At 49.1% G+C, this 19316-nt stretch overlaps 2 protein-coding genes across 3 annotated transcripts; one reads left to right on the forward strand and one right to left on the reverse strand.

The window, feature by feature from the left end:
- The first annotated feature begins 3357 nt into the window (after positions 1–3357).
- LOC144705969 (putative DEAD-box ATP-dependent RNA helicase 29) lies at positions 3358–9347 on the forward strand. Of its 2 annotated transcripts, none has more exons than XM_078578847.1 (11): positions 3358–3839; positions 3983–5144; positions 5269–5326; positions 5453–5545; positions 7879–7909; positions 8013–8089; positions 8201–8250; positions 8421–8502; positions 8625–8681; positions 8767–8896; positions 9000–9347. In XM_078578847.1, exons 1-11 carry the CDS (start codon positions 3380–3382, stop codon positions 9209–9211), a joined length of 2412 nt encoding a protein of 803 aa, XP_078434973.1. In that variant the 5' UTR covers positions 3358–3379; the 3' UTR covers positions 9212–9347. The 2 variants fall into 2 exon arrangements, with proteins under 2 accessions (XP_078434973.1, XP_078434972.1); XM_078578846.1 differs by having other exon boundaries at positions 3359–3839; positions 7879–7924.
- LOC144706026 (U-box domain-containing protein 26-like) lies at positions 9220–11637 on the reverse strand. Its single transcript, XM_078578902.1, has one exon. The coding sequence runs from the start codon at positions 10674–10676 to the stop codon at positions 9348–9350; it is 1329 nt and encodes a 442-aa protein (XP_078435028.1). The 5' UTR covers positions 10677–11637; the 3' UTR covers positions 9220–9347.
- Positions 11638–19316: the final 7679 nt, after the last annotated feature.

Below are 19316 nucleotides of genomic sequence, written 5' to 3' on the forward strand. Positions count from 1 at the left end.
TAATTCACCAGCTCTCTACATCGTATTCTTGTGAAATCATAGAACTTTTGACAACCTTCATTGGTTAAGATATCATAATATCAGACAAATTATCATGTGATCTGATAATAATGTGTAAAAAATCATAACATACGCTCCGTAATTTTATTTTGCTTTGAAAAAATACTATTGTAACAAGTAATACCTCTCTTTTTTCTTTATAACTTGGGGCTTTCTTAACATTGAATTCCAATGTAAAATTGCACAATCTAAATATTATTTATTATTTCAATGATTAGGCTAAAATATGTGATATTTTGTGTACGTAAAATTATAAATTGATATTTATTATATATAGTTACATAAAAATAGCTTTTCAGTTTTTTTTTGCTTTATCACCCATAAAGTTGAAATTTAGTCGTGTCTAAATTTAATAATCAGAATAAAATCAATTTTTCTATAAATGCTAGTTATCTGAATTTACCTTGAATATTTGTTTTCAGTACCTAATCTAATTACTTTCTTTAAGTTTTATCAATGCATATTGTGTTAGAACATCTTCAAGTTATTTGAGAATGAAATGAATGAAATCCTTTGTGAGGTACTCAATATATTGCCTTTCTGAATATGATTCCAAATTATTCTGTGATTATTCACATTCTGCTTTAAAAAACTCTCTTGGTGATTTATTTTTCAATAACCTTTTATTTTATACATGTTCGCACCATTGATATCTAATCTAAGCAGGAAATCTGAAATGAAGGTATATTATCATTTTTAATATTGAACTATATTTATTTAGAAATTTATTTATAATATTCTCAAATCTCAAGTAAAGAATTTCGAATTTGAAATTAAGGACATATTTATTTAAACTGACATGAAGATAACCGAAAAGATAATTCAGTAGATTGAAACTGTATTTATTTTTAATATTGAACTATATTTATTTATATTGAAATGTAGACAATGAGACAAGCAAATACGTTCAAACTGAGCTGATGAGGGTGACATCACTCTTTCAGAGTGGAGGCTTGAACAACGAAGGTGAGGTTGTGAAGACAATGTTTGTTACAAGACCAGTGGTTAACAACACTTATGCAAACTTGAGGTTGAGTATCGTATCTTACACCTATGAAATATGTAAGGGTGGTAGGATAATGAAATTGAGTGTATAGACCCCATGGGTCAACCTTGGTAGAATAAAAAATTTTGAGTGTAAGATCTGGTCATAGCTGGTCTAGAGTATCAATTTAAATGGAATATGAGAGAGGCTCCATGTAAGAAGAGTACACTGGACATGGTGATGTGTTTTCACAAACCTTTACAATATATGTTTGTCAACTCTTGTTCAAACCCTTTGTTACTTAGGGATATTCTTAGGCCTTCACATGCATACGAATACAAATTATTAAGCAGACTAATTCAACCTTAATGGGTTTTATCAGTCTAACACCAAAATATGAATTCCATAGAAAATATATTAAGTACCATGGAATCTATATGTAATGGATTTTAATAAAAACATCACTACGTCATGGGATAAAACACTAGAAAATTGGTAGTAAATAAAATTGGTATATTCAAATAAAAAAAATATTTTAAAGAAGAAAAGATCCCATATTTGATGAGATAAAAAATGCACATATGATGTACCTAACAGGTGATTTTTCTTGGTATCAGAAACTTGTGGATAGGGTTGCAGACTGTTCAGTTTTTTTGTAGTATATGATCCTTATTTTTCGTGAAAATTTAGTAACCTTACTATTAAATCTCCCCCTCCCTAATTTATTATCCTTATACTTGTGATGACGAGAAATTTTATATGAATTTATGATAATTTTGGTCTAAGCCTATAAAACCAATTGTTTCACCTCATTTTGTAGGTACTAGTGCCATTATGGCATAAACGATCATAAAATATGTGCCAGTAAAATAAATGAATTCACTATTTTTTTAATGTGTAGAATAGCTCATGGCACAACCCAGTTGTGCTTTTTTTTTGTCGATAATTTCCCCCTGTCATAAGTGGGGATCCAAAGAAATTGATTCTCAAGATTCTACTTTATATAATTTAAAAATGTTTGACAATATTCCCCTTTAGCTGACTGTAAGGCCCCAAAGTATTTGGCTTTCCTGCATTGTGGCCTGCATGCTAACTGTGGGGACATGCCCATGTGCTGAACTCACAATTTGGAGACTGAGCCCATTAGTGTGACGCCACAACACGCAATATGTGCGGCAACCCTTGACCCTAATCTTTTAGGCCATCACCCTTGTGGTGCACGTGCCCGTTGGTGCTCAAGCGCGGCGGATGAGGGAAGGCCTGTGCATGTTGGGCGCGCGGGTCACTAAGGGCGTGCGCACACGCATTAAGTGCTGCATGGGTGCGCGGCATCACAGGCTGGATGGCAGTGCCGCGGCACTGTGCTCAGTTGCACGCGTGCATCACGCGCATCGCATGTGCGGGGAGCAGGGCGAGAGACATTCTGCCAAGAGACTTTGCATTGGCGCACAGAGAGCGCCGAGACGGCACTGGGTGCACAGCGCCCAGCTTAAGGTGCCGAGCATGGCGGCATTTGGGCGGACGGCGCGCGATAGGTTCCAACGCGGGTTCTGGTGGCACGAGGAACGTCAAGCCTGGGATTGGCGGTAGAGGGCCGAGTGTCATGCCCACGGGCGCGCAACACCCGGCCCAGGGCACGCGTGTAGCAGCAGGGCTGGCGGGCGTACGCGTAGAGCGGCGTGCCTCAAGGCGTTAGAGCGCCACTACCTAGGCGCGCGATGCCTCATTTTATTACTTCGGTATCATCCCTCGTATTTCCCAATGTAATGCCTACGAGTATTAATATCATTATGATATTAATGCAATGATCCTATTCCTTGACGGGGGTGCTTCCCTACCCACTCATCTACCCCTTCTATGTGTACTTAAGCATTGCAAAGGCTTCTCAATGTTCTGCTCAGTGTTCTGCTCCAAGCATTGGGGCCAACACACTCCACATTGGAGCATTGTTCCTAGGTCGGAATTTGATCGTGCGACACTGACCTAGACTCATCTATGGTCGAATGAAGGATAATTATGAAGGACATCATCCCCGGAAATCCAAGATACAATTCTTCATTTTAACACTATTGAAGCCAGTCCTCGAATCCAAAAAAGATATCTTGCATTACAAAAATGACGTGGCAAAAATATCTTGAAAAAAGGGCAGAAACTTTAAGGACCAACGAGTCCCCGATTGCATCACAATTTACGAAATTGCCATTAAAATGGGTCGACGGAGCGAGTCGACCCCGAGTTTGAATGCCGAGTCAGGTCCGACTCGTTTCCGTTAGGGTCTGGCGTAAACTACAAAACCGGAGCGCGGTCGCGGAGCTCTTCTCTCGCCTTGTTCCAATGGCCGTCGCAGCAGGCGGAGAGAAGCGACATGGTCCGCCGATGAGGAAGAGGAAGTTCGGCTCTGCGGGAAGGAGGGAGCGAGCAGAGGAAGAAGCGATGGTGGGGGTGAGCTCCAAGGGCGAATTGAAGAGAAAGAAGAAGGAGATGAAGAAATCGAAGTCCGGGGGCTTCGAATCCCTCGGCCTCAGCCCTGAGATCTTCCGCGGAATCAAGCGCAAGGGCTACCGCGTGCCCACGCCTATACAGCGCAAGACGATGCCTCTCATCTTGTCCGGCGCCGACGTCGTGGCGATGGCTCGGACCGGCTCGGGGAAGACGGCCGCTTTCCTCGTGCCCATGTTGGAGAAGCTCAAGCGCCATGCTCCCGAGGCTGGGGTCAGAGCCCTAATCCTCTCCCCTACCCGTGATTTGGCCTTGCAAACCCTAAAGTTCACCACGGAGCTCGGCAAACACACGGGTAATTCTAATTTCACCTTTTAATTCCAATCCTTTTAATTTTGGAAGAAGCTGTTTTTCGTTGCATTGATCTTCGGATTCGTTTTACCCTTCATTGCTTCAAAGAATCGATTTTTTTTTTTTGTGATTTATTGATTTCTGTAGATCTCCGCACTAGTCTGTTAGTCGGTGGAGACAGCATGGAGAGCCAATTTGAAGAGCTATCTCAAAGTCCAGACATTATAATTGCAACTCCTGGCCGTCTCATGCACCATCTAGCTGAAGTAGAAGGCATGTCTCTGAAGACAGTGGAATACGTTGTGTTCGATGAAGCCGACAGTCTCTTTGGCATGGGTTTTGCTGAGCAATTACGCAGTATTCTCAGTCATCTTAGTGAGAACCGTCAGACATTACTCTTCAGCGCGACCCTGCCCAGTGCCTTAGCCGAATTTGCGAAAGCCGGGCTTCGAGATCCTCAGCTTGTGCGTCTAGATGTAGAAACCAAAATCAGCCCCGATCTGAAGTTAACCTTCTTCACAATGCGACAAGAGGAGAAGTTCGCGGCTCTTATTTACTTGGTGAGAGAGCATATCGCCGCTGATCAGCAGAGCTTGATATTCGTCTCCACCAAGCACCATGTCGAGTTCTTGAGCACTCTTTTTCGGGAAGAGGGAATGGATGTCTCGGTGTCTTATGGAGACATGGATCAAGAAGCAAGAAAAATTCATCTCTCGAGGTTCAGATCGAGAAGGACGATGCTGTTGATTGTGACTGATATTGCTGCCAGAGGCATTGATATTCCTCTTCTTGATAATGTTGTGAATTGGGATTTCCCCCCCAAGCCGAAGATCTTCGTGCACAGAGTAGGCAGAGCTGCGCGTGCCGGAAGAACCGGCACGGCTTACTCCTTTGTGACCTCAGAAGACATGCCCTATCTACTTGACCTTCATTTGTTCCTCTCAAAGCCTGTTATGCCGGCTCCTACTGAAGAGGAGCTTCTGCGAGACAGGGAGAGTGTTTCGGCGAAGTTCGATCAAGCTCTTGCTAATGGGGAAACTGTTTATGGGCGTTTTCCACAGAGTATCATTGATCTTGTTTCTGATAGAGTTCGGGAAATTGTCGACGGGTCGGCGGAGTTGTTTCTGTTGAAAAAGACTTGTACGAATGCGTTCCGTCTGTATTCGAAGACTAAACCTTTGCCCTCAAGAGAATCGATAAGACGGGCGAAGGAATTGCCCACCGGTGGTCTGCACCCTATTTTTAGAGATGTCTTGGAATCCAATGAGCTATCAGCTCTTGCCTTTTCTGAGCGTTTGAAAGCTTTCAGGTTTGTTCTGTCTTGCCTTTGCTTTTTGCGTTTATTTTCAAGACCATTCATGGCATTTATATCTTAATCTTCTACTTATTCCACCACCCTTGCTGACTCCATGCCTGGACAATAATTACAATAGGCCGAAGCAAACTATTTTGGAGGCTGAGGCTGAAGCAACAAAATCTAAGAATCTACGAGTAAGTTTATTGTTCTTGTTTTGTTTGTTTGATTTCTAGGTATTATCAATCACCGGCTTTTTTCTGAGTACATGACTATGGCGCAGAACTCCATTTAGTTTTATGATTGACCTCTGAAATCCACAGGGTCCTGGCCAGTGGCTAGAAGTGATGAAGAGGAAAAGAGAAATTCATGAAGGTGTGATTAATACGGCGCAACAAAAACAGTGTGCTCCTCAGGTGCTTGCTTTACTCTTTCGTTCTCTTTGTGATCTACACAACCCTGAAAATTCCTTCTTGCATTAGTTTATCTCACCATTAGGCATTATGTGGACTATACCTACAATTCCGGTCTTTATACTTGAAAATGCGAAGACCTCTGGCATGATTTGTTATGTTTTGAACAATTTTTGCTTTGGAAAGTGGAAGATTTTTGAAATCAGTTGATGCTGTTGTTTAAGTTTAGCTAGAGTTCCTTGGATGGGAAGTAAAAGCTGGACTTTGTAGTCTCTTAAATGCTGTATTGAATTGGAGATTCAAGGAGTTATTGGTAGATCTGATAACCATAGGACAGTAATACCATTAACATCTTAGAACAGCTATTCTTTGTAGGTCTGAACCAATAATACCTTAGAACAATAACAAGGTGAGGATTGCCAAATTCTCGTCAAACTTCCGATAATACCATGGGCAGGTGTAATTATCTGATTAATCTCCATCAAGTAAGAAAAATCTTGGGGAAAGGGAGAACAGTTGAATAAAAGATCGGTGCCTGAACTGCTTTCTGGGTGGACCTCCCGCAGCTATTCTTCTGAATCCTTGACTACCATTCTTTTGTGGGGGGGTTGCTAGTATTTTAAGGGAATTATAATTTAGCCGAAATGATCAAAATTTGCTTGATAGGGTTGGGGACCGTGACATTACCCTCCCCCTCATTTTCCCCTGAAATGATACCACGGGACAAGCTTCATAGAAAACTTGAGGGTGCATAAGGTAGATGCCCATGGTGCCATCATGGATCTCCGCCGAGGTTGATGCCACCACCGCCGTAGCATCTGTGCTGCTGCAATCTCTGCTGCACTGCCGGAAGAGTGGCATTTTTTGGCATCGCGTGGAAGTTCAACAAATTAACAGATTTTTACTAGGTTTGTGTTTTTATTACTTTAGGTGGGCCCTGTCAATCAGTTTGACTGATCTTGCAGCCGTATTGCCCATTCAAAGACTATTTATTATCAATACGTTGGGCTGGATTGAAATTGGACAATTGTTTGATCGGGCTGATTGCTAATTGTGCTTGATCCGCATCAGGCCCCTCAATTTGCAATTTCGCTTGATCAATCGGGTGATCTAATCCAATAAATATTCTATTAGTCAAATCAAATTGCCGAGCCCTAGCTGGCACAATTCCTTTGACGTGACGATGGTGGAAAGCATGATGGATTTGGGGGATGTTGTGGGCAGAGGTGCTGTGTATGCAACTGCTGAAGCAGAGGCAGCAGCAGTAGTGGCAGCAGAGGTGGCGGAGAGGACTGCAGTGGTATCTTCTCTCCAGCAAGGCAACTGTGATGGCGGTCTTTTGGAAAACTAATCTTCTCCAGCTCCGAAGTTCCTCCATCCCCTGAAGCATGGCCACTTGTTCTACAACAAGTGCCAGTCCTACGCCTTCCCTTCAAGGTGAAGTTGTATCCGCCGCAACAGGTCTTGCTCGGACCTTGGGTTCCAACACAAAATTAATGCTCCGTTCTTTACACATATATCCGTATTGTTTCCGGAAAAAAGCTGGTAAGTTACAGAGGCCTCTGATAAATATCCACGAGGAAGGGAAATCCTGGGGAAAGAGAGAACGGTTGAAGAGAGAATATAAAGATAGAAATGATTACAGGCTTGGATTGGTGCCTAAATCTTTCCTCTGGGAGGACCTTCCAGACTCTATTCAACTGAATCCTCCATTGCCCTCCTTACGGGCCCTTCAAGTGTTTGAAGAAAGTTATAGTTAGGGCAGAATGGCAAAAATACTCCCAATTCGGTTGGGCAGAAAGGACACGAGAGGGAGATCAAAAGAACAAGATCCAGGAGATTCATAGATTAAGGGGATATAAGGGGATGCAAGACTAGGTGGACACCCCCCTCTTTTCATACTCAAGACTAGTTGGACACCCCTTCTTTTCATACTCGTGACTAGTACTTATATGCTCCCGCCGGTTAGTAATGACCAAAATATCACCGACATTTTAACAGTTTCTTTTGGTCCGGCGAAAACTTCTCAGTTGCATATGCTAAGTTGCATGGCATCAGTCTGACGGACAGAATTAGGACGAAAAATAATTCGTCTTGAAATTTCTTCAAACCCGGGATTTATTGGACGTGACTCCTTGTGCCAGTGCAATGGACTTTCGTCTCCTTACGAAATTTCCTTTTTATGTCTTAATTCTGCCAAAGGAGTTGTCAAATGAACTCGGCATTTTGGTTGAAGTCACCTATCTATATTTTCTCCCTATCAACAAAAAATTGCCGATATACTGGAAGGGGGTAAGTAATTGTCCTGTGTTTTGACTTCATACATTCTTTCCCAGGAAAATACGCAAGAAGACTCGTTGTTCAAAGGCAAGAAGCAAAAAGGTTTCTATTATTTTCATGGTCGGCAGCTTTCATTCAATGTCATCCTGTCAAAAATTTAACTTAGTTTTTTATTGAATATTTTTGTCAGGAAGTTACATCCTGAGACAGCACGCAAAAGACTTCAAGGATGAGGAGTATTACATTAGTTCTATCCCGAAAAATGTGGTAATATTGCGTTTTAATCTTAAACATTTTCTCGGAACTTGACGTTTTTTGTTAGAGATTCTCGCTTTTTGGTCTCCATGTGATATGTTATGAGAGTTAATTTTATTTCAGCACTCAGAAGCTGGATTGTCCGTGAAGGATGCGGGCAGTGGATCGAGCGGGTAAAAACATATTAAATTCAAAATTGATCAGAAATGGTGTCCTACCATGTCTGGTCGTGTGATAGTGGTTCTGCGTGTGATGTTATCCGACTTTTTTGTCTTGACACTACTCGGACTTGTTGCCTTCTGCGATGCATGCCTTATTAATATTATCTTAATGCGTCAAACAGATTGGACTCAGCGGTTCTTGACCTAGTCGCCGACGACAGGTCTGGCATCCAGAAACAAAAGGCCAGAATGCATTGGGACAAGGTATTTTCTTGAATTTCTTTGGCAACTAATCCTCAGAATTATCGCCTTTGGAGATTTTCTTTCCTGATTTTTTTATTACTTTTTTTAGCGGTTTGATGTTAACACCAGAATCTTCGTTTCAGAAAAGCAAAAAATACATCAAACTAAATAACGGGCAACGTGTAACAGCCAGCGGAAAGGTACCCGATCTTGAGTCCAAATTCATCCACGAGGTCTTTTCATTTTTGTCTGATTTTATCGGCACGCCTGGATTATGAAACGAAGGTCAAGACGGAAAGCGGTCAGAGAGTGAAGGCCACCAAAACAGGTATTTATGACAAGTGGAAGCAGCGGTCGCACATGAAAATCTCATTCAACAGAAGCGGCGAGAACGATGCAGAGTCTGGAGTCAGAGGTATGGACCCTAATATTTATTCTCACGTCATAAACATCGCTAAACAGTGCTCTCATTTTCGAAGTTTTTTCTAAAATTCTGGAAATGGCGACTGCTTCGACAGGAGACGGATGGAAGCCCGGGAACAAGAGGCAGTTCAACGGCAGAGAAAAACGTTGGTCGGTGCCAAACTCCAACGTGCCGTCGGAGCTGAAAGCCCCGGATCAGATCCGCAAGCAAAGGCAGCAGAAAGCCGCGAGAATCGCTCACCTGAAGAACAAACCCAGCAGAGGCAAGAAGAGACCAGGGAAGAAGAACGGTAAACCGGGCAGATGAACAATCCGGAAGAAAAATTTTGCCATCAAAACAATCTATTCAGCATCTAGCCCCGCATTTCGGCTCTGACTCTCTGCATTTGGGTTGCTGTACTAGCCAGAAAAGATAGAACTATTTCCAAGAAGAGGAGGTGATATCAGAGGAGATTTGCGTAGGCGGAGGTGGGGTCGTCGACCCAGAAGGAACTGAGCAGCTTGAGCAGGTCCCGGGCCCGGTTCTTGGCCTTGGCGCCGCACTGGCTCTGCAACAAGAGCAGAAGCTGAGTCAGCGCCCGCGCCTTGACCGCCTCCCGCCGCGCCTGCGCCGAGCCGCGGCACACGCTCAGCAGCGCCCCCACCGCGTGCTCCCCGCCGTGGTCCTCGGCCGAGACCCGGAACACCCGCCGCACCAACACCTGCACCGCGCCCCCGCACTTGAGCACCGCCCCCGCGCCGGCCTCGGTCGCCGCGAGCCGCTCCAGCGTCGCCAGCGCCTTCGCCGCGTTCTTCCGCCGCGGCTGGCTCAGATAGCCCACCAACCCCTCCACGGCCCCGGCTCGGACCGCCGGCACCCGGTTCGGCTCGGCTCGACAGAGGCCGGCGAGCGCCCCCGCCGCCGCGTCCCCGCACCGCCCCCCGAGCAGCCCCACGAGCCCCCCCACGAGCCGCCGGTCCCGCCCCAGCTCCAGCCCCAGCTCCTCGTTCGAAGAAGCCGACTCGAGCAGCGCGCAGAGGCCGGCTCTCACCCTGAGGCTCCCCCCCTCGAGAAGGCTCACCACGGAAGAGAGAAAAGCCGGCTCCTTTAGCACCCCCAGAGCCGCGTCGCGCGGAGACGGGCACACGTTAAGGATGCAGTCCAGCGTAAGCTCCGCCAGCTCCGGCTCGTCTTGCAGCAGCCGTAGAAGCAGCGGGAGGAAGCCCGACTGGCGGAGGCGCGACGGCCCGCCGTCGGATTCCGCGGCGAGGGTCCGGATCTTGCGGAGCGTCTCGGCCGGGGACGAGAGGAGGGTGAGCTTGAGCGCGGCCGGGTCCCCGGCGAGGAGCCAGCGGTCGATGAGGTGGCGCAGGGTGTGGTTCGGCACGAGCGAGGGGTCCGCCAGCGGCTGCATTGTGACCGGGCAGGTCCGGTTCCCGGCCGCGAGCCACCGCTCGATGCTGGCCCGGTCGTAGGTCTGCCCCGTGGACAGCGTCACCGGGTCCGTGAACAGGTCCAGGCTGATCGGGCACCGGAACAGGTGCGGGATGCTCGCCGCGCTATCCTCGCCGTCGGGTCTGGATTCAACGGCCGCGATGCTCCGGGAGCAATTCACCATCGCGCTGCGTTCTCGCCCCAGCATCGAACTTCCGACTCCGGTCGTAGCTTCTTCTTCTCCTTGTTCCTTTTCCGGCCGAGGAGGGGTGGTATCATATCGCCCTCCGCAGAAGGCCTGCAGCCATTTTTTCTCTGAATCCCATGAACGACGCTTGCCAGCACGCCATGGCAGCATGAATTGCGACCGATATAAATAACCCGAGACGCGAGAGAGAGAAAGTATCGTGATAGATATTGATAGAGATAGAGAGAGAGAGAGAGAATGAAGAGATGATTCGTCTAGTGGACTGAGAGACGAGTGACATTGATGAAGCCCGTGAAAGATCGAACGCGGCGGCGGCGCTGGAAGCAGCAGCGCCTTAGGCCGAAAACCCTATGGAGGGGTATTCATCTCGCTGTGCAGCGCCCTCTCTCCTCGTGAAGGCATAACTGCGACACAAGCAGGCTAGTAGACCGGCGGGGGGGCCGTGTTACATCATCGGCTAGAGAGAGAAAGCGAGAATAGGGGTGGGCGAGTCTGCTGGAATAGAGCAGTATCGTCGTTACGCGACGAGATCGCCGTTTCCGCGGTTTATTCGATACCCATCAGTTATCGATTTGACTGCCGCATTTTGCTACCATTTTGCTGCAGATCACGCCAGTGGGGCGGCTGGCAGAGGCAGCTACTGCAGTCATGGGGATCGCCGTCTATTCCAAGTCTAAGTCTCCTGCCGCACGTCTCCATTAAACCCGGCGTGCCCTTCATGCTCGAGCTTGACCGTTCAAACCTAAGATCACATTTTTGGCCTGGGGGCACGCAAGATTCCGACTTTCCGTTGCCCTCCGGGCTCTGGATGGATCCCAAGAAACTTGCCCGCCACTTAAATCTCCCTCTTCTTTCAACGGCAAGCGACGGAACGAGTGACGAACCTCGCTCTTCTTCTCTCTCCCGGCTTGAAGCCTTCAATGTGTGCAATTACGGTGGCGCTAATTCGGTTTAGTCAATGAAATCTACTTCCGATTCGACATTCTCGGAAGAGTAGTGGGGCTCTGGGACCGAAGGTGGCGTCTTTCGGCCGTCGAGTTGAACTTGTTTCATACGGCGGAGGAACGAAATCTTTGTGAGAGGTCTCTGTCGTTGCAATCAAGGTTGCTTCGTAAGCGAGGAGAGGTCAGAATTCCCCGGATGTGGTGAGGAAGAAGAAGAGGGGGGGGACAAGATAGCGTTCAACAGGCCCCTACGGTCGATCTGGCCCGATTATCTCGTCATCTTGACCTGTCCAAATCATCTCAACTCTATCGTTTGACCGAGGGCCCTCCTCCTCCAGGCCAGTCAAGATTTGAGCCCTCTACTTGTCTGTCCTCTCTCTCTCTCTCTCTCTCTCTCTCTCTCCCTCTCTTTCGTTTCATTGACTTGTTTGTGTTTCTCTGGTTCTCCTTTCTCAAGATGCCTAAGGATCTCAAAAGTGGATCAAGATAACTTAAAATATAAGTATATTAGCTGTTGTGCCCAAGATAACTTAGAAAATTAGGATAATAGCTGGTGTGCGCAAGATACGACTGTAACTTTACATGTGCACTCTGGTTAACGAGTTGGTACTAGGACGGTGGGTTTCCAAAGCACATGAACTGAGTTACTAGACTACTATACCTTTTTGAGTCCGGAACAACTGGCCGAACTGTTATAATAATAATTGCATCAATGTAGAATCCTCTGAATTGGATTTTTTATGCGTACTGATTTCTTTATATGTGTGAGGTTTTTTCTTGTATGCATACATGTGTATTGAATTTTTTTAGACAGAAAAACTTTTTTTTGGGTTCCTTATATGTGCAAAGGTACTCAAGTGATGCTGGGAATATTTTTCTGACAGCTCGGTTTTAAAAAGAAAGAAATTCATAGGGATGGTTAACTCTACTTGTACGAATTTATTTTGTAAGATTTTTTACATTTTCATGGATTTACGTAGATTTTTAGGGATTTAATCGCATTTGGGCGCGTGTCACATTTTCTTTAGCCAATTGTCCACAAATGATTGGTCCAGCCAGTCATTGTCTGAGGATCATTATCTACAAGCCGCACTCAATCTTACTTTCAGAACCAACTTGCCCATTCATCTTGATTTGGAAGAATCTCGAAAGACAGGGTTAAAGTCGGGGCCCTACCACTAGTCCAACTAACTAGTGAGCAGTTCTTTCAGGCTGGAAGCAGGCAGGGCCCTAGGAGCAGGCATCTCCTGCAACGCAAGCAGCATTTTTTGCCAATGCTCGAGAAGCAAAAACTTCTAGAGTCAAGCAAGGCTTGAGTATATGAGCGGGCGTAACTTATGATCGATAAATATAACTAAGGTTTGAGCTTACTTCAGGATAAATACATGCATAGATAGTGGTATAATGGAAAGTTCGATTACTCACTGTACTACCATCTCATCATAATTCACTTAGCCATTACATGTATTTAAGGACTTCATTATCAACATCCCACAAGAATAATGCTAAATAACAATGTATTTCAATGACATATGGAAATATGATTAGCTTTCAGGCCACATGAAATAGATCACTCTTTCTTCATGCTTTAATTTATTTTTATACATTTTACTATTCATAAATATTGGGAAAAAAAATTCATCTCACAATCTAGAGATTGCTGATGGTAATTTTAGGGTTTTCATCGGTAAGATTCGAATATGATTGCACAATGAGATATCAAATCAAAGACATATCTGACCCATGTATCAATCTATTTAAGAACATTAATGTCACAATAACCTTTATTAGCATGAACTTATTAATTAATTATATCAAATATAAATTAATTATTCAAGGATCAATTTAACCAAATTGATTGGTTAAGTTCCCCCCCCCTTGGGGTACTAAACTACACTTGTCACGTAGAAGATACAAAATTCTATTTCAACTCTCTCATGGAACCTTTACCGTCATTGATTATCATTAATTTATAATCCTTCTTTCCCATGAGACTCCCAAATGACTTTGGTATAGTTAATCAGCAGCCCCGAATTGGTCATTTTAGGTAGTACTAATGCAGATCATAAATCATCAGAGAAATCCTCCCATATTTCCACTACCCTGGCCAAGGATTTAAATGGATCATCTTCCTTGAGTTAATATCATCTAATAAACAGGGTAGACTATCCCATCTAGACCACACAATCACCTTCGTGGACTTGTTGCTTCTTCTGAGTTACAATAGTTTTGAATCTCCTGTTTAGAGACTCATAGGACATATTCAAATACAATCACCTGTCCACAAGGCATATTTAATGTAATATTTTCATGAAGAGCATCCACTATCTGCCCTTAATGTCTCCACACTAACGGCTATGTGATTGACCATACTCATCATATGAGTGGGCTAGACAATGATATTCTATATAGATATTTTGATGCCCTTCTCAAGTATCCTCTGAATATGGATGATGCCGGACGTCGTCTCAACGGCGTCCGACCGTCACCGAAGGAAGGAACTCGGTGTCGTATCGCTAACTAATCGGGTTACGTCCACGACGTCAACCGATGGATATGCGGAGAACAGAAATATATGTATGACGATGACGAGGACGATGGTTCTACAATGGTACGTGCAATGCGCCGACAAGCTATGAGAGCCAACCCGGAGCGGGGACGGGGTCGCCAAGCTGGGTCGGTCCAGCCCTCCAAGTCGTCCGAGGTGGGTCGAGGGCGCGCACGCCGTCGAATGGGGTAACTCCCACTGGAATGCTCACACGCGTCGGGGCGTCCCGACTCGTACCGGACAGGTAAGACGCTCTTCTTTGTTTCGTCGTTCTCTCAATCTGTCCCACTCACCTATCTAACCCGAGCGCGGTGGAGGCAATACGAAAGAATACTGACGGAAATAAATGACGTAAAGAGGCTAGGGAAAGCAGAGTACCTTCGTCGCCGCGCGGCGACGGGATTTTCGCACCAACTGGTTCCGGAGGAGGAGTTGTCGGGTGCGCCGGAGGTTGACTGGTGCGGAGGGGCGGTTGTGCGCAGTCAGCGGAGCGATGCAGAGGCGTGGTCGACGCGGCGGTGGCGCGCGCGCGCGGCGGGCGCGCGTTGGTGCGGCGCGGGCGCGCGGCCAGCGCGCGCGGGTACGCGCGGCCAGCGCGCGGGCGGCGTGGCGGCGTGGCGGCGCAGCGCGCGCGGCGCGCGCGCGGCGGTGGCGCGCGGCGGGCGCGTGATGGCGCGCGGCGCGGCGCGCGGCGGCGGCGCGCGCGGCGGGCGCGCGCGCGCGGCGGGCGCGGCGGCGCGCGCGCGCGGCGGCGCGGCGGCGGCGGCTGCCCTTCCTCTTTTCCTCCTTCCTCCCTCTTCTCTCCCTCTTCTCCTCTTCTTCCTTCTCCTCTTCTTCTTCTTTCTTCTATTCTTCTCCACGACCTGACCCTTCTTCTCAAAATACCATTCTTCAAAATTTAGGTCAAGTAAGGGAAGCGCCCACCTCTTCCCCTTATATATGGGTGAAGATAGGCCCTTCCTTAAGTCCAAAAACAACAAAACAAACAAGGAAAGGAAAAATAATGAAAACGGGCTTGTCAGGCCCAACATAAAGAGGGGGTGAAAGAGTTCCTCATATGGATCCTTCCGCTACGACAACACGATAAAACCGAAAAGCTATAGAATAAGGTAACCGAAGGTGTCGGTGTGCTCGGTGGTCGGCGTCCGCGTCATGCCGAGTAACGGAATGCGGAATCCGTGTTGCCGCGGCTCGCCGTGGTGGCTGGACTCGTCTCGGTGGCGAGCTGGGTAGTGCCGGCTCCTCGGGTCTGGGTCGGGAAGTCCTGCTGCTCCTCTGCTGCTGGCTCGATGACGTCCGGTGGTGACGCGCCATCAACCCTCCCGGGGTGGGAAGGACTCGACTCGCGAGTCGGTGGAGGATCGGCGACGGTGGAAGGAGGTCGGGACGGAGGCGTCGGAGCTCTGTTCTGTAACCCACGTGTCGTCCCGCGCAGGTGTGGCCCGCCAACGCGTACTAGGAATCTCTCGATGCTTCCCCACCTGCATGGTCAATTACCTCCTGCAGTACACAATCGATTGCCTCGTGCCTATCGGGTGAAACAATTGGGGAGTGGTGTCGGCAAACTCACTCACGCTGAAGGGGTCTAGAGGCTGGGAGTGGGGAGGAAGAAGGGGCCCGGTACTGAGCGAGGGCCGCCACATGGAGTGTAGAGGCTAATCCCAACGTGGGAGGGATTTCGACGACATACGAGTTGGCGCCCACTCTACGGAGGATCCGAACGGCGGGCGCTGCGAGCATGCAGCCGTTGCCGTCCCGGGAGAGTATCTCTCCGGCCTGAGTCTGACCATCACTAGGTCTCCCACGTCAAATGCTCTGGGTCGGCGATGCAAGTCGGCGGCTTGCTTGTACAATGCATTTTGCTGCGTGATCCTATCATGAATGCGATGATGTAATGCAGAGACATGCTGGGCAAATGCAAGTGCGTCCTCGGAAACCCTAACATGAGGATCTATGGGAGCTAGGTCTAGGGTCGACGGGTGCCTGGCCGTAGGCGATCTCAAAGGGCTCAACCCGGTGGTTCTGTTCACCGAGGAGTTGTATGCGAACTCAGCGCGTGGTATGACAAGATCCCAAGACGCGAGGTGTTCACCTACGAGGAACGTAGTAGGTTGCCCAAGCTACGATTGACCACCTCCGTCGACCGTCGGTCTGCGGATGGTAGGCGTCGAGAACTTGAGCCGTGCCCAAGAGGCTCCACAGGTCCTCCGAAGTAACTCGTGAAGCGCACGCGTCACGATCGGACACGATCGAGGATGGCAGGCCATGGAGGCGCGCGATCTCTCGGAAGAAGATCTGGGCGACCTTCACGGCGTCGACGCCTTCGCGCGCACGGCGGGCCATCTTCGAAAACCTATCCACGACTACCATGATGGAGTCGTGAGTGCCTCGCGATGCGGGGCAGTCCCAAGACGAAGTCCATGCTCACGCGCCGTCCGGGGACGCCTCGGCGTCGCAATGGGGTATAAAGTCCGGCGCTCTTCTTGACCTGCTTGGCCAAGGCACATACACGCACTGGGCAACTATGTTGCCAACATCGCGCTTTAGGAAGGCCAGTAGAATTGGCCTTCCATGGCGGCGATCGTCTTGTCGCGCCAAAATGACCGCTAAGGCCTCGTGACATTCCCAAGTGAGGAAGTCACGTAGTGATGTGCGAGGTACGCACAATCTGTTCTTAAAGAACAGGTATCCGTCGATAAGGACATAGTCCTTGTAATCGTGGGATGGTCCTCGTCGGACTTCCGCGTTGATGGGGCCGAAATCAGGGCAGTTATCGCACCCATCTCGGATGGTCTCGAACCCCAAGACTGTCACCTTCATGACGCGTTGAGCACGTGAGTTCTCCGGTGAGGCGTCGGCTCTGACGCTGTCCTTGCCCTTCTTGTGCTTGATGACGAAGGTGTAGTCCTGTAGGTACTGACCCACCTGGCGTGCCGATCGCTCGCTTTCTGCGAGTGCAGGTACTTGAGCGCCTCGTGATCCGAGAAGAGCACGAAGTCCGATGATAGGAGGTAGTGTCTCGAATGCCGTAAGGCTTGGGTGACCGCGGAGAGCTCCGTGGCGTGCGTGGAGTATCGGCCTTGCATCGCTCAGCTTCGCTGAAGAACTCCACGGGTGGCCCTCCGGCTGAGGACGCCTCCGATGCCGATACCTGAGGCATCGCATGTAACCTCGAACACTTTCCCAAAGTCGGGAAGCCGTAGTACCGGCGCCTGTGTCATCATGAGCTTTATCTGCTGGAAAGCTCTCTCTGCTGCCGGTGTCCAGGCGAACGACTCCTCCTTGAGGCAGTCGGTGATGGGGGCCGTAACGGAACTGAAGTTCCGTATGAATCGTCTATAGAAAGTCGCCAGTCCTATGAAACTCCTAACGTCGTGCATGTTTGCCGGGGTCGGCCACGACGTGATGGCCCGGACCTTCTCCGGGTCGGCGGCTACGCCCTGGGCGGACACGATGAACCCTAAGAAGGCAACCTCGGACGCTAGGAAGCTACACTTCTTGGGGTGGGCGTAGAGCTGCTCCTGCCGTAGGATGGTGCAGACCTGCCGAAGGTGGTCTGCATGCTCGTCTCTGGATCTGCTGTAGACGAGGATGTCGTCGAAGTAGACGACCACGAACTTCCCTATGAAGGCGCGCAGTACCTCGTTCATGAGACGTTGGAAGGTACTGGGCGCATTGGAGAGGCCGAAAGGCATAACCCTCCACTCATATAAACCGTCCTTTATCTTAAAGGCGGTCTTCCATTCGCCGGGACGGATCCGTACTTGATGGTACCCACTCCTCAAGTCTATCTTGGAGAAGATAGTGGATCCCGCCATCATGTCGAATAGATCCTGCACACGCGGAATGGGAAAACGGTACTTGACCGTTATCTTGTTGATGGCACGGCTATCGCAACACATGCGCCACGTGCCATCCTTCTTCGGCGCTAGGAGAGCGGGTACTGCGCAGGGGCTCATGCTCTCCTGGATGAGGCCCTTCCCCAAAAGCTCCCTCACTTGCCGTAGCAACTCCTCGTGCCAGCGGCTCCATGCGGTAATGCGGTAGGTTCGGGCGCGCCGGGCACCAAGTCGATGGCATGCTGTATGTTCCTCATCGGGGTAATCCGCAGTAGCTCTTCCGGAAGACATCTCCGAACTCCGATATGAGAGCCTCAACCTCTGGGGTGCGAGGTCACTGCACTGTCAGCAGGGACGTCAAGGGTGACGGCCAGACCCATAGGCGTATCGTCACCCTCGCGGCCAAGGTCGCGAGTGAATAAGGGTCCTCGGACTATCACTAACCCTACTGGCCGGGTCGCGGCCGGCTTGCTGGCCGGCGTGGTGTACGGGTGCCACGTAACTCGTCGCCCCTGGTGCATAAAGGAGCAGGTGTTCACGCGCCCTGCTAAGGTGACGTCGTGATCATATAACCACGGCCGACCGAGGATGATGCTACCCACCTTCATGGGTAGTACATCACAGAGTACGTCCTCGGCGTATGTGTTCACCTTCAGGGGGACGCGGCACTGACGCTTCACAGATAGTGATGAAGCGTCGATCCATGAAACGTCGTACGGCGTGGGGTGCTCTATCGAAGTCAACCCTAAGCCGCTGACCATAGTATCTGAGATCGCGTTGATGCAACTACCGCTATCCACGATCACCTTACATGCCTTGCCGTTGATCTTGATGTACGTGTAGAAGATCGACGTACGGATGGCCGCATCATCGAACGGTGTCGGCTGTTGAGCGGCCCGTGGAAGTCTAGCGGAGTTGTCAACCCGCGGTGATATCCTATCTCTACTGCTGCCGGGTCTGTCGACAGCCATGTTGGCCAACGGCCGGACGGCCCCACGGCCTGTCACGGGTGGGGCTCCTCGCGCCTCGATGATCTGGATGAATCCTATCTGTCCATCGGGCTCCTCGTACTCAAGGGCGCATTCCTCGTTCCCGTGATAGTGGTCCTCCTGGGGTACGTCGGCTCCATCGCAATAATCCTGTTCGGTTTCCCCGACATCAATCAAAAGTGTAGATGGGCATTGGTGTGCCCGGTGCCTCGCCCTTGGCATTTGTAGCACGTGATGTGTGCTTGACTTGGTGCAGCGCTACGGGCCGGGCATCGCCGGTCGAGGCCGGGCTTGCGGGGTAGACCCCACTGAGGTGGTTGGGGTCGTTCCTTGGCCCCCGGTGACCGGTGCGACCCGAGTGGTCGCGGGTAGGGTGGAACGAGCGGGTGCAAGCCGAACCATAGGAACTCGCGGCGTGGTGTGCGCGTTGGGCGCCGGGGTGTCTTCGACAGGCGGATCCATGTGCTCCA

The sequence above is a fragment of the Wolffia australiana genome, chromosome 7 (genome assembly GCF_029677425.1).
Source record: "Wolffia australiana isolate 7733 chromosome 7, ASM2967742v1".
Classification (NCBI taxonomy): Eukaryota; Viridiplantae; Streptophyta; class Magnoliopsida; order Alismatales; family Araceae; genus Wolffia; species Wolffia australiana.